This window comes from Chiloscyllium punctatum, chromosome 17 (genome assembly GCF_047496795.1).
Source record: "Chiloscyllium punctatum isolate Juve2018m chromosome 17, sChiPun1.3, whole genome shotgun sequence".
Lineage (NCBI taxonomy): Eukaryota > Metazoa > Chordata > Chondrichthyes > Orectolobiformes > Hemiscylliidae > Chiloscyllium > Chiloscyllium punctatum.
The window spans coordinates 95,382,816-95,398,072 of record NC_092755.1 but is presented as its reverse complement, the minus strand read 5'-3'; the positions used below and the strand labels follow the sequence as shown (position 1 = coordinate 95,398,072).

Below are 15,257 nucleotides of genomic sequence, written 5' to 3'. Positions count from 1 at the left end.
TTTTTGAGAAGGTGACCAAGCATGTGGATGAAGGTAGAGCAGTTGACGTGCTGTACATGGACTTCAGTAAAAATTTGATAAGGTTCCACATGGTAGGCTTTTGGACAAAATGCAGAGGCATAGGATTGAGAGTGATTTAGCAGTTTGGATTAGAAAGTGGCTTTCTGTAAGAAGGCAGAGAGTGGTGGTTGATGGAAAATATTCAGCCTGGAGTCCAGTTACTAGTGGTTTGTCACAAGGATCTGTTTTGGGACCATTGCTGTTGTCATTGTTATAAACGAGTTGGACGCAGGCATGGGTGGATGGGTTAGTAAGCATGCAAATGACACTAAAGTCGGTGGAGTAGTGGACAGTTTGGAAGAATGTTACAGGTTGCAGGGGGACTTGGAGAAACTGTAGATTTGGGCTGAGAGGTGGTAAATGGAGTTCAATGCAGATAAAAATAAGGTGATTCATTTTGGGAAGAATAACAGGAAGGCAGAATACTGGGTCAATGGAAAGATTCTTGGTATGTGGATGCGCAGAGGGATCTTGGTGTCCAGGTACATAGGTCCCTGAAAGTTGCCACCCAGGTTGATAATGCTGTTAGGAAGGCATACGGTATGTTAGGTTTCATTCATAGAGGGATTGAGTTCTAGAGACATTATGTCATGCTGCAACTCTGGTGTGGCCTCACTTGGAATGTTGTGTACAGTTCTGGTCGTCCCATTACAGGAAGGATATGGAAGCGTTGGAAAAGGTGCAGAGGAGATTTACCAGGATGTTGCCTGGTCTGGAGGGAAGGTCTTATGAGGAAAGACTGAGATATTTAGGTCTGTTGTCTTTAGAGAGAAGGCGGCTAGGAGGGGATTTAATAGAGACATACAAGATGATTAAAGGATTAGTGAGAGTCTCTTTTTGGATGATGACTTGTATGAGGGGGCATAACTGCAAATTGAGGGGTGATAGATTTAAGACAGATTGTCAGAGGCAGATTCTTTATTCAGAGAGTGGTAAGGATGTGGAATACTCTGCTTGCCAATGTAGTTGACTCAGCCAGATTTTGGGCATTTAAACAGTCCTTGGATAAGCACATGGATGATAATGAGACAGTATGGGGGATGGGCTTAGATTAATTCACAGGTCGGCACAACATCGAGGGCTGAAGGGCCTGTTCTGCGCGGAATTGTTTTATGTTCTAAATTTCTAAGTCAGGATGGTGACTGGCTTGGACTGGAACTTGAAATTGGTGATGTTCCCATGTAGACGTTGCCCTTGTCCTTCTAGATGGAAGTGATCATGGATTTGGAAGGTGCTGTCTGAGGGTCTTTAGTGAATTTCTGCATTGTGTCATGTAGATAGCACATACTGCTGCTACTGGATGTGGTGCCAATCAAGTGGGGTACTTTGTCCTGGATGGTGTCAACTTTCTTGAGTGTTGTTGGAGCTGCACCCATCCAGGCAAGTGGGGAATATTCCATCACACTCCTGACTTGTGCCTTGTAGATGGCGGACAGGTTTTGAGGAGTCAGGAGGGGAGTTATTCATTGTTGTATTCCTAGCTTCTGACTTACTCTTGTAGAAGCTGTGTTTATGTGATGAGTCTAGTTGGGTTTCTGGTCAATGATATCCCCAGGATGTTGATAGTGCAAGATTCAGTGATGGTAACATCATTGAATGTCAAGGGACAGTGGTTAGATTGTCTGTTATTCATGATGGTCATTGCCTGGCATTTCTGTAGCATTGGTCAGCCTAAACCTGGATATTGTCTCGTTCTTGTTGCATTTGCACATGGATTGCTTCAGTGTCTGAGGAGTCACGAATGGTGCTGAACACTGTGCAGTCATTAGCAAACATTCCCAATTCTGAGCTTATGATGGAGGGAAGGTCATTGATGAAGCAGCTGAAGGTAGTTGAACCTGAGGAATATTAACCTGAGGAACTCCAGCAGAGATGTCCTGGAGTTTGAGATGACCGACCTCCAACAATCATGGCCATCTTCCTACGTGTTAGGTATGTCTCTAACCATCAGAGAGTTTGCCCCCTGATATCCATTGTTTCCAGTTTTGCCAGGGCTTCTCAATGCCACACTTGGTCAAATGCAGTCTTGATGTCAAGAGCTGTCACTCTCACCTGACCTCTGGGATTTGTCCATGTTTGAACCAAGGTTGTAATGAGGTCAGGAGTTGAGTGGCCCTGATGAACCCCAAACTGGGTGTCACTGAGCAAGTTATTGCTGAGCAGATGCTGCTTCTTAGCACTATCAATGAGACCTTCTATCCCTTTATTGATGATCGAGAGTAGACTGATGGAGTGAAAATTGTCTCGGTTGGCTTTGTCCTGCTTTTTGTGTACAGGACATACCTGGGCAAATTTCTATATCGTCGGATAGATGCCAGTGTTGTAAATGTACTGGAATAGCTTGGCTCATCAAGTGGCAAGTTCTGAAGCATGAGTTTTCAGTACTATTGCAGGAATGTTCAATGCCTGTCGTCTTTGCAGTATCCGGTGTCTCCAACCATTTCTTGATACCATGTGGAGTGAATCGAATTGGCTGAAGGCTGGTATCCATAAAGCAGGGGACTACTGGAGGAGTCGAAGTTAGATCATCCACTCGGCATTTCTGGCTGAAGATTGCTGTGAAAGCTTTAGCCTTACCTTTTTCAGTGATGTGCTGGGCTCTTCCACCATTGAGGATGGAGATATTTGTCGAGCCTCTTCCTCTAGTGTGTTATTTAATTGTCTACCGCCATTCTCGGCTGGATCTAGCAGGACTGCAGAGCTTAGATCTGAACCTTTGGCTGTCAGATCACTCAGCTCTGTCCATCACTTGCTGCTTATGTTGTTTGGCGGCTTCATCAGAATGACACCTCATCTTCAGGTAGGCCTGCTGTTGCTCTTGGCATGCCCTCTTACACTCGCTATTGAACTAGAGTTGATCTCCTTTCTTGATGGTAATGGTTGAATGGGGAATATGCCAGGCCATGAGATTACAGATTATGATGGAATACAGTTCTGCTGCTGTGGATGGCCCATAGAACCACATGGATGCCCAGTCTTGGGTTGCTACGTGTGATCGAAGTCTGCCCCATAAAGCACTGTGATAGTGCCACACAACACGATGGAGGTTATTCTCAATATGAAGGCAGGACTATATCTCCACAAGGAATGGACAGTGATCGCTCTTACCGACACTGTCATGGACAGATGCATCTGCAGCCGGCAGATTGGTAAGGACGAGGTCAAGTATGTTTTTTCCTCTTGTTGGTTCCCTCACTACCGGCTGCGGACTCAGTCTAGAGCAGGCAAGCAGGAGGCTGGAAGAACACAGCATGCCAAGCTGCATCAGGTGGTGAAGAAGTCAACATTGCAGGCGTAACCCTCCTTCAGGGCTGGGGATGGGTGTAAAGGGAGCTGCAGATAATGGAGATGCTGTTGGGGTGTGGGGTGATGTTTTGGTGTGGGGGGTGGGGGGCAGGGTGGTGAGGTAGGAATAGGTGAACACAGGTTGAGGGTCCAATCTGATTGGTTGATGGGAGGTGAGAATCCAGTTGGTAGCTGGAAGGAAGGATCAGTTAGAGGAATGGAAGGGAGGGGGAGGGGCTGAATAGGGAGTCAGGGGATTGGAAGGGAGGTGATTTGAAATTGGAGAACTCAATGTTGAGTCCTCTGAGCTGTAAGCTGCCCAGGTGGAGGACGAGCTGTTGTTGCTCCAATTTGCAGTCTGATTCATTGTGGCAATGGAGGAGGCCAGGATGGTCATGTTGGAAAGGGAGCAGGAAGGGGAATTAAAATGGGCAGTGACTGGGAGGTTAGGTCGGCCACTGCGGGTCCGGCTGCGATGCTAGGCGAAACATGCCCTGAGTTTACATTTGGTCTCCCCGATGTAGAGAAAACCATATCAGGAGCACCTAATCCAATAAACTAGGTTGGTTGGAGAGGCAGGTGTACCTCTGTCTCACCTGGAAGGACTGTTTGGGGGTCCTGGATGGAGACGAGGGGGTGGTGTACTGGCAGGTTTTGCATCTTTTCTGGTTGCGGGGGAAGGTAACTGGGTGTTCAGGGGGTGGTTGGGGAGAGAGGCACAAACCAAGGACTGATAAAGGGAACAGTCCTTGCAGAAGGTAGAGAGAGGTGGGATGGGGAAGATGTTCTTGGTGGTGGGGTCTAGTTTGAGTTTGCAAAACAGAAGAAGTGTTTAAAGGATGATTTGTTGGATGCGGAGACTGGTGGGGTGGTAGGGGAAGACAATGGGGCCCCTGTCTTTATTGCGTTTGGAGCAGGAGGAGTTGGAGCAGAGTTATGGGAAATGGAGGTGGTGCAGTCTGGATGACAGAGGGAGGAAAAGCATATTGTTCAAAATAGTTGGGCATCTGGGATGCTCAGGAGAGGAATGTCTCCTCATCTGAGTAGATGTGGCGGAGGTGGAGAAATTGGGAGAACAGAATGGAGTTCTTGCAATACACTGAGTGGGAGGTGGTGTAGTTCAGGTAGATGTGAGAGTCTATGGGTTTATAGTAACATCCATCTGGAGACTGTCAGGGGAGATAGAAATTGAGAGGTCACGAAAGGGAGGGAGGTGTTAGAGATGTACCAAGTGAACTAGAGGGCAAGGTGGAAGTTGTGGGCGAAGTCAATGAACTGCTCCAGTTCAGCCTGGGCGCAGGATGCTGCACCGATGCAGTCATCAATATAATGTGGGAAGAGTTGGGGCACAGTGCTGGTGTAGGTACTGAAGAGGGACTGTTCTACGTAGCCAACAAAGAGGCAGTCATAGCTGGGGATCAACCACATGCCCACAGCCATCACCTGGATTTGGAGAAATTGGGAGGATTAAAGGAAAAGTTAGGGGTGAGGACTAGTTCAGCGAGGCGGAGGAGGGTATTGGAGGAGGGGGACCAATGGCTCTGTTGGAGAGGAACAAGCTTTCGAACACGACCATCCTAGGCCTACTCCATTGCCACAATGAATCAGACCGCAGATTGGAGGAACAACACCTCATTTTCCGCCTGGGCAGCCAACACCCCAGAAGACTCAACATTGAGTTCTCCAATTTCAAATAACCTCCCTTCCCATCCCCTGACTCCCTATCCTGCCCCACCCCCTCCCTTTCATTCCTCTGACTGACCCTTACTTCCAGCCCCCAGCCAGATTCATTCCTCCCATTAACCATCCAGGTCATATCCTTTACCTGTGTTCACCGATCCTCACATCAGTACTCTGTTCCCCATGCCCTCTTATCTGCAGTTCCCCTTACTCCCACCCTCAGTCCTGAAGGAGGGTTACATCTGAAACATTGACTTCTCCACTTCCTGATGCTGCCTGGTTTGCTGTCGACCTTCAATTGCAGTATCTGCAGTTTTCTTTTGTCTCTAACAGACCCAGTCAAGCAGCTATGTCCTTTAGGACCTGAACAGCTCAGTCATACTGCTGCTAAGTCACTCTTGGTGGTGCAGATTGAAATCCCCACCCAGACTACATTTTGTGCCCTTCAGTGCTTCTTCTGAATGTTGTTCAACACGGAGGAGTACTGATTCATCAGCTGAGGTAGAACCGTACATAGTAATCATCAGGAGGTTTCCTTTCCCATGTTTAACCTGAAGCCATGAGACTTCATGGGGTCTGCAGTCAATGTTGAGAACACCCAGAGAACACCCTCCTGACTGTATAACACAGTCTGTTTAATACAGGGAGTTTGACTCGTTGGGTGGATGAACTTAGATCAGTACGTGGGAATATGACATTATTACAATTGCTGAGATATAGTTGAAGGAAGAACAAGGCTGGCGGCTCAACATTTCAGGTTATAGAAGTTTCAAGCAGGATGAGTGGGGTGGGGGGGAGCAAGAAAAGGAGGCGGGACTATAGCATATTGATAAAGGAAACCATCACAGCAGTAATGAGGATGTCTCAGAAGGGTCTTAACTGAGCTTAGAACTAAAAAAAAGTGTGTGATTACTGTACTGTACTCCCAGCAAAGTCATGGAGAGATAGAGCAATAGATATGTAGAAAAATCATAAAAAGGCATGAGAGAAAAGGGTTATAGTTGTAGGGGACTTCAACTATGCTCACATTAACAGAGATTGCCTTTGTGTAAAAGAATGAGACGCGTGTAATTTTTAAAGTGTATCCAGGACAGTGCCCGAAATGTTAATTCTCCTGCTCCTTGGATGCAGACTGGCCTGCTCTACTTTCCCAGCACCACACTCTTGACTCTAATCTCCAGCATCTGCAGTCCTCACTTTCTCCCAGTATGTAGATAGCCAAACTAGCGATGGAGCAGTGCTCAACCCAATCTTAGCGAAACCAGCAGTTGAAAATTCAGCAGTTGAGTATTTTGAGAATAGGGACTGTAACTAAGTTTCAAAGCCAATATATAAAGGGACAAGGATAGTGTAGAAGTTAAGTGTCTAAACTGGTGGAAGGCCGATTTCAATATCATTAGACAGGATCTTACCTCAGGACAGTATTGCAGCTTCTGCAATGGTGTGGTTATGGTTCGTACAGTAACACTGAAAATATCACGACCCTAGAACAAAAAAAAGGTGAGAAGTACAGTCAACAGTTCAAGGTAGTTGGGAGGCATTAGGGTTCTACAAGAGTAGTTTGGAAATCACAAGAATTTCATCAGGAGACATGGACTCATTCAATACAGGTGAGGGAATAAGTCACTTTCCTCTGTTAAACGAAGGTTTTGTAAACTAGAAGGGTGTAATAAGCCATGTGGATGGTATGTGTCCCTTTGTCATGAAGCTTACAACATACAAGTGACATAAATCAAGACAAAAATATTCCTGTGAAAATTAGCAGTGTAGCTGTTAGCCTTGGTTCAGTGATCGCTTGGCTCAGGTCTTGAGCACATACTCCAGATTAGTAGCTCAATGCACTACCGAAAGATTATTGCAGTGACAGAAATGGATCAATTTTGATATTGTACAAGTGGATGGGGTAAAACTGGGCTCTGACTGAGCATGTGACAATTGTCTGTGATCAACCTTACTTAGTTTTATCATTTGCAAACTCTAATGTACAAATATAAAAAATACATTCAATATCAATTTTTTCCTTGATGCAAAATACTCTGAATGTATCGTCATTCCAGCCGGAGGTTACTGAACGTAATGCGGGTCTTCCACATATCACCTCTTTGAGAAGGCCAGCCAAATTAAACATCAATAATAGTGCAGCAGAAAGCTCTCACCAGAATCAAGAACCTCAGGCAGAAGTTCCAGTTACTGAGTAAGAGCTACTGGCCAGTGGGTAGTGCCACTCGGACACAATACCCTCCCAGATCACGGGATTGTTCATGGATATGGGCATATGTCAGTGATGTCAGGTAGGGGGATTTAGCAGCAAGGGCCGGGGGGGAGGGGGGGGGGAGATGGGGAAGGGGGGCGGGGGGGGGGAGGTTGGTGGAGTGGAGTGTGGGGGGTGATGAAGCTCTGTCATTAACAGTGTTTGTTTTTCAGGTATCCATCATAGCCAGTCTCCTGCCCATCACTGAGTGAATTCCAGTGATGGCAGCATGTGGAAAAGAACAGATGTAATCAGGCAGAGAATGGGAAGATGGTGTGATCGCCACACTCCCATATGATTAAATGTCACCTGCCCAGTAAACCTGCCATGAGAAGTGGGGGCATGGGCAAGACATTCAATTTGGCCCAATGCTCCTGGGCAAAGCAGAGAATAATGTCATCACAGATTCCTGCCCCTGATCTATCACACAACTGGAAGTTCACACCCACTGAAGGCAATGGCTTTCGCTTATTTTCTCAATATTTGAGAGTCATTCCATGCAAACTAGACACTTGAGAACACCAAAGACATGGAAGTGCCCATAGGAATGTAACCCTGCAAGACTTGATTCCTTCAGTGGAAAGAATACTGTCCAGGCCCTACCTCTGGTGGATGAACATACTCTACCACATCCCATATTTTCACTCCCAGGGATGAATTTGACATTGCAATTCCTTTCATCTTGGTGATGACAGAACTCTCTGGAGCATTCTCTCTTTCTTGGTATGATTTTTGAATTATAAAAACGTACCTGCACAAATCAGAAACACAAATTATTAATTCTCTTAGGTTAACCAAGCTCACAGCAGTGTATGGAGGCTATTTCATTTTTCTCTCCTGTTGGTGACTTAAAAGCTTTAGCTAAGTTAATTTAATACTGGCTATTCTTGACACCTTCAAAAAAGGTCTCATTTGTTCCTGTCTCACAGAATGAATTGTTCTGTTGCATCTTTCAGTCAGTGGAGTACGTATTAACATTAGGGTGTTGGCAATGCCAGTTTACTTTTGTCTTTCCTACCACACAGTGATATAACTAGTTGCAATTACCACGTGGACCCTTTTGCAGCAATTTTGCTTTCCTTGGCTTTAAATCTATTTCATTTTAAAGATAATTAAAACTAAAAGCTTCATTTGGAGCAAACTTGGCAAAGGTGTTTGGATGTACATTCCACACACAATGCAGTCAATTTTGCATCCATAAGGTTTTCAGTTTGCTATTATTGTTACTCTCCCTTCTTTAAAACAAGTCACGATGAAATTGTGTTCTAGAACACAACTATCACAAAGGGTCCTGCAACAGAACTCAGTGGAGAGGTAGGCTCAAAACTACAAAGATCCATTGAAAGAATAAATGCGACTAAATGATTGAATTGGGTCTTGTGTTGTAAATTAATTCTTTCAACACCTGGGAGTGGCATTTGCCACTTCTCCTTGAAAGCTGAGCAGACATCCTCTTACATGCACAGGAGCCTTTATCCAACTTTCTGCCTGTTTTGGGTGTGTATATTGAGAGTCCATTCAAGGACCTGCCAAGAAATTGGGTTCAGTGAATAACTAAGTGTATCAGAGTTCCAAAAGCCAATTTTTAAGTAAGGACTGTGCAGCTAGCAGTTTAAAAGATTCTCCAGTAATTACAAAGTATAGCAGGCATGAAATTATATGAAGCAATCTGTTACAACCCAAAGGGATCAATGGTAAAAACAACAAGGGCATGTTGAGGGACAACTTTGCCTGCCTCAAGGAAACACTGTGCTAGCTGTGGTGGATGACTGCAGTTCTTGCTGCAGGAAGCAACATTACTCTGTGACAAGTTCCCTGGAGAAGCACAGCCACATTATGAACCTTTCCTTAGAGAATGTTTTTACCCCCAGAGTTGGAGTGTCTAATACTAAGGGCATGCATTTAAGGTGAGAGGGGAGAGTTCAAAGGAAATGTGAGGGACAAGCTTTTTTTTTACACAGGTAGGTGGCTGGAATGCACTGCTAGGGTGGCGATGGAGGAGGATGCAGATACAAAAAGGGGAAATATAAAGACTTTTAGATAAGTAAATTTGTATGTAATAAGTGGAGGGATATGGACCAAGAGCAGGCAGAAGGGATTAGTTCAATTTGGTGTCATGTTCAGCACAACATTGTGGACTAAAGGGCGCATTCCTGTCCTGTCCTATGTTCCAAACTCTGCTGGAAGCTGAACAAATCCTAGAAGTTTGCCTCTGCCTATTTTCTCTCTATGCAGCTATATCTTTGTTTCCAACTTTCTCCCATCCTTCTGCTCAATTGTTGCACAGACATGAAGAAACATTGTTAGAAACCCTTTTTAAAAAATCAGAAGAACTTTTCACAGCTGAACGAAAAAAAAATTGAGTTTGGTTTAAAAAATAACTAATATAAAACATCTCCCTAAACCATCTAATACATTATATAATGAGCAACTAGCATCCCTGTTAATGTTGCTAGAAACGATGATGGCCAATTGCTGGTTACAATGACCGATTGATAGATTGTCAATAAGCTGCCCATTAATCAAAAGCTGCTGCAACTGTGAGAGGGCTCCTAACCCATTTTAAAACCAATCTTTGAAGTTGTTAATGCATGACTTTGGTGCGATTGCACTGCAGAGATCAAAGTGCTGCCAGTTTTACCTGCATTAAACACACATTTTCTCTTTTATTTGCTGGTTCCACTACCACTTTCTTCACCTCTGCACTTCGAAACCTTCAATCAGTAACACATATCCATACATAAATAGCAATTATTTTTCTGTTATTTAGCAAAGTGTCTTGGGATATTTTAACACATCCAAGATGCTGTTAAGTATTCACATAGGGTAATAGTGCAAATATTTTTAGGGAAATAGACAAATACGTTGGAAAAATGTTTTAAAAAGGTAAACTGAACTCTGGGAGTTATTTCTTCTGAAGGAAAGAGTTAAAAAACAGAGACATTATGCACACTTGTATGGAATCTTGATTAGACCACACAGTACTGTGCATAGCTCTAGTCTTTGCATCATATAAAAAGGTATTGACATACTGGAGAATGTGTAAAAACAGAACAGACAACGATGATACCAGTTCTAACTTTTCAAGTTTACTTGGGGCCTTAACAGGCTAGGACTGTTTCCTTCAATCGTATGAAGACTGGGGATTGGATCAAAAAAGTCTTTGAGACAATGAATAGGGTGGTGGTACAAAACCGTGCTTTCAATGTAGGGGAGATCAAAAGCAGAATACAGAGAAGTAATGGTATTGACAGGACTGCTGCCAAGAACTATCAGACATAGGTACCTTACATTCTGTTTCATAATGATGAGTTTGGCAGAAGCTGAATATAAATAAGTGGCTCCATAAATATGTAACTCCCACAACTTATTCAAACTCTTGGCTGGATTTTAAACTCCACTACACCTTCACATTCCGGTTGTAGAAAATCGTGATAGCAAAATGGGAAATAAAAATATTAGCCAAATTAAAACTGGCCATACCTTATCAAGCAATGCCCACTAGAAGTAGCTACTTTGTGGTAAATCGAACAAGCTGCAATTAGAGTCAGAGTTCAGAGACAAACAGATCCTTCCGTCTAACTAATCCATGCTGACCAGACATCTCAATCTGATCCAGGCCCATATCACTCTAAATCTATCCTATTCATATACCCGTCCAGATGCTTAGTTTGTGTTTGCAGAGATTTACCATTTTGATCAAGGTTACTCTGTCTTAGGTGTGAAAAAGCAAGCTCTGCCTAATGTGATCTAGCATCAAAACTAAAAATCACACAACACCAGGTTATAGTCCAACAGGTTTAATTGGAAGTACACCAGCTTTCGGAGCGACGCTCCTTCATCAGGTGATAGTGGAGGGCTCGATCGTAACACAGAATTTATAGCAAAAATTTGCAGTGTGATGTAACTGAAATTATACATTGAAAAATTGATTGTCTGTTAAGCCTTTCATCTGTTAGAATACAGTGATAGTTTCACTTCTTTCATATGTAAATCACAAAACCCTTTTTTTTTAAAGTTGCATTCTCGGACAATGTTAACAATGGTGATAGCTAGACAATATGTTGAAGGTGTTGGCCCCCTGTGTTCTCTGTCTATGCCATAATGTTTAGATTGATTCTAATCTAAAAAGTGAGATAACGGAATTTTACATAAATTTATGCAGTTTTTGAGCTCAGAGTTCTACATGAATGCATACAGTTTTTGAGCAAAGTACAATGTAACTCTGCAAGTACAAATTCACCCCACAAAATATATGTGTGCATGTGGGTCTTTGTCTGTGTGTGTGTGTGTGTGTGTCAGTCTGGGGTGGGGTTGTGAGTGTGAGAAAGTGTGTGTGTGTGTGTAGTGAGTGCAGAGTGTCTTAAGTCTGGGAGGGGGTGCATGTGTGAGTGTGTGTATCTATAAGGGTGTGTGTGTGGGTGTCTGTGTGCGCATCTGTGTGTACCTGTGTCTGTGTGTATGTGAGAGTGTGTGTGTGTAGGAATATCTGTGTGTGTGTGTGTGTGTGTGTAGTGCAATGGTGATCACCTGTAATGTGACATGAACCCAAGGTCCCAGTTGAGGCCCTCCCTATGGGTACCAAACTTAGCTATCATCCTCTGCTTGGCCACTTTTCTCTGCTGCCTGTCCTGAAGTCCACATTGGAGGATGGTCACCCGAAAGTCCAAGGCTGAATGTCCTGGACCACTGAAGTGTTCCCCAAATGGGAGGGAACCCTCCTTTCTCACACTCACAACCCCACCCCAGACAGACAAAGACCCACATGCACACATATATTTTGGGGGGTGAATTTGTACTTGCAGAGTTACATTACACTTTGCTCAAAAATTGCATGCATTCATGTAGAACTCTGAGCTCAAAAACTGCATGAATTTATGTAAAACTCTGTTATCTCACTTTTTAGATTAAAATCAATCATGGCATAGACAAAGAACACAGGGGGCCAACACCTTCAACATATTGTCTAGCTATGATTGTTGTGCGGTGCCCATTCATCCGTTGTTGTAGCCTTTGCTCAGTTTCCCCAATGTACCAAGCCTCCGAGCATCCTTGCTTGCAACGTATAAGATAGACAACGTTGGCTGAGTCACATGAGTACCTGCCATGTACAAGGTGGGAGGTGTCCCCATGTGTAATAGTGGTATCTATGTCCACACTCTGACATGTCTTGCAGCGTCCACCATGACAGGGTTGTGTGGAGTTGTCCTGAGAGCCAGGCAGCTTGCTACGAACAACGATCTGTTTGAGGTTTGGCGGTTGTTTAAAGGCAAGTAGTGGAGATGTGTGGAAGGCCTTGGTGAGGTGCTCATCCTCATTGATAATGTGTTGCAGGTCACAAAGAACATGGCATAATTTTTCAGCTCCTGGGAAATACTGAACAACGAAGTGTACCCTGTCAGTTACAGCACGTGTCTGTCTCCTGAGGAGCTCATTACGGTTCCTTGCTGTGGCACGTCGGAACTGGCAGTCAACACCAGTTGACTTGCAACACATTATCAATGAGGATTGATAATGAGGATTGATAATTGTTCGTAGCAAACTGCCCTGCTCTCAGGACAAGTCCATACAACCCTGTCACGGTGGACGCTGCAAGACATGTCAGAGTGTGGACATTGATACCACTATTATACGTGGGGACACCTCCCACCTTGTACATGGCAGGTACTCATGTGACTCAGCCAACATTGTCTATCTTATACGTTGTAGGCAAGGATGCCCTGAGGCATGGTACATTGGGGAAACCGAGCAAAGGCTATGACAACGGATAAATGGGCACTGCACAACAATCAACAGGCAGGAGGGTTCCCTCCCAGTTGGGGAACACTTCAGTGGTCCAAGACATTTGACCTCGGACCTTCGGGTGACCATCCTCCAAGGTGGACTTTGGGACAAGCAGCAGAGAAAAGTGGCCAAGCAGAGGCTGATAGCTAAGTTCGGCACCCGTAGGGAGGGCCTCAACCGGGACCTTGGGTTCATGTCACATTACAGGGGACCACCATTGCACTATACACACACACACACAGATATTCCTACACACACACACACACACACACACACACACACACAGATATTCCTACACACACACACACTCTCACATACACAGGTACACACAGATGCACACACAGACACCCACACACACACTCACACATGCACCCCTTCACAGACTTAAGACACTCTGCACTCACTACACACACACACTTTCTCACACTCACAACCCCCACCCCAGATAGACACATACACACAAAGACCCAAATGCACACATATATTTTGTGGGGTGAATTTGTACTTGCAGAGTTACAATGTACTTTGCTCAAAAACTGCACGAATTTATGTAAAACTCTGTTATCTCACTTTTTAGATTAGAATCAATCTAAACATCAGGTCATAGACAGAGAACACAGGAGGCTAACACCTTCAACATATTGTCTGGCTATCACCATTGTTAACAGCTAACCCGAGAATGCAATTTAAAAAAAAGGGTTTTGTGATTTACACATGAAAGAAGTGAAACTATCACTGTATTCTAACAGATGAAAGGCTTAACAGACAAACAATTTTTCAATGTATAATTTCAGTTACATCACACTGCAAATTTTTGCTATAAATTCTGTGTTACGATCGAGCCCTCCACTATCACCTGATGAAGGAGCGTCGCTCCGAAAGCTGGTGTACTTCCAATTAAACCTGTTGGACTATAACCTGGTGTTGTGTGATTTTTAACTTTGTACACCCAGTCCAACACCGGCATCTCCAAATCATAGCATGAGTACAGCTTTCTACTCCAGCGTGTTGGCAATATTTCACACGCTTCACAGGAGCCGACGCGATTCTTTTTAAACAGAACGAGACTTCGCTTTGATACTTTTTTTTTGGGGGGGTGGGGGGTGAAGCTCACGAAATCCAAATATTTATCCTGAACTACACATGCTCGAGTAAACCTTGAACGTTACTATTAATCCCGAAGTTTACAGATCAAAGAGCCGACACTCGGCTCCCGGAGTTGAAACAGCTGAGACCCTGGATTCTGAAAGTCAATCCGGTTTGAGAAAAGACCCTCAGTGTTAAAGAAATCAGAAATCGAGAAACAACTCCTGCAATTGGCGAGGATTTGAAATTATTCAGTGACAAGTTTAACGCAGGCTTCGGTTTAAGAAAACATATCAAATAATCGTTAATTGCCTCCAAACAAAATCTCAAAACCGACGATTCAAAAATCAAAACTCATGGACGCAAAACAAACACTGTGTCGTATTTTAGAATTAATGTATTCGCCCCAACATTTATAATAATAGCCTCAACTCTGGGATGTACTTACACAGCAAAGTATAAAATGATAAGTAGTTGGATAATTCTGTAAATTATTCCTAAAGTTCGGTTTTTAACCACCACAACTTTGGGAGTTTCATAATCCCAGAATTCTGCCCAGCACAGCGCACACGATTCCCTGTAGCCCATCCTTCGGTAATCTCGGCTCCGGAGAGACAGTCAGATGGAGCTGGGCTGGTTCAGCTTTGCCGCCCTGCCCTCTTGCTGTTCGGTTTTGGTGGTTCTCTGCCTGATGTTAAACATCTTCCTCCCATCCCGTCCCCGCCACTCACAGAACAGCGACACCTTTCAGCATTCCGGCCATTCCCGAACGATCACAATAGCCCAGGGGCGTTTCGTTTTCTAGACAATCACTACTCTGCTTCTTTTCCCTAGCAATTCCAGAATTCTCTCCTTGGTTTGCCCTATTTCATTCTTGGTTCTCCCATCTTAGCCATTTCCTGCTTTCAGCTTGTCTTCGCTTCCTCCTCCGGTAACTTAAAGTGATTCGCTGAATCCATTTCAACCACCTCAAATAGCCCATGAGATGACCTATTAATTTGGCGGGATTGCTTATAATCGATTACATTGAATTTACAAAGACACTGGATTTGTAATCAAGGTAACGCAGGTCAGGTTCCGGGGACATGGGTTTGAAACCAATTTCGGTACA

The 15,257-nt window shown here is 44.1% G+C and overlaps 1 protein-coding gene across 2 annotated transcripts in view; it reads right to left on the bottom strand.

The window, feature by feature from the left end:
* The window catches only part of LOC140488158 (P2X purinoceptor 2-like), a 79,810-nt gene extending 64,762 nt beyond the window's left edge, over positions 1 to 15,048 (bottom strand). The window contains exons 1-3 of one of the 2 annotated variants that reach the window (XM_072587999.1): positions 14,595 to 15,048; positions 7,880 to 8,027; positions 6,438 to 6,509 (exon numbers count right to left, since the gene is read on the bottom strand). In XM_072587999.1, the coding sequence (XP_072444100.1) occupies positions 6,438 to 6,509; positions 7,880 to 8,027; positions 14,595 to 14,734 (360 nt within the window). In that variant the 5' untranslated portion in view covers positions 14,735 to 15,048. The remainder of the gene's footprint in view (positions 1 to 6,437; positions 6,510 to 7,879; positions 8,028 to 14,594) is intronic. The other variant, XM_072587998.1, reaches the window with a different exon arrangement.
* Between the last annotated feature and the right edge of the window lie 209 nt (positions 15,049 to 15,257).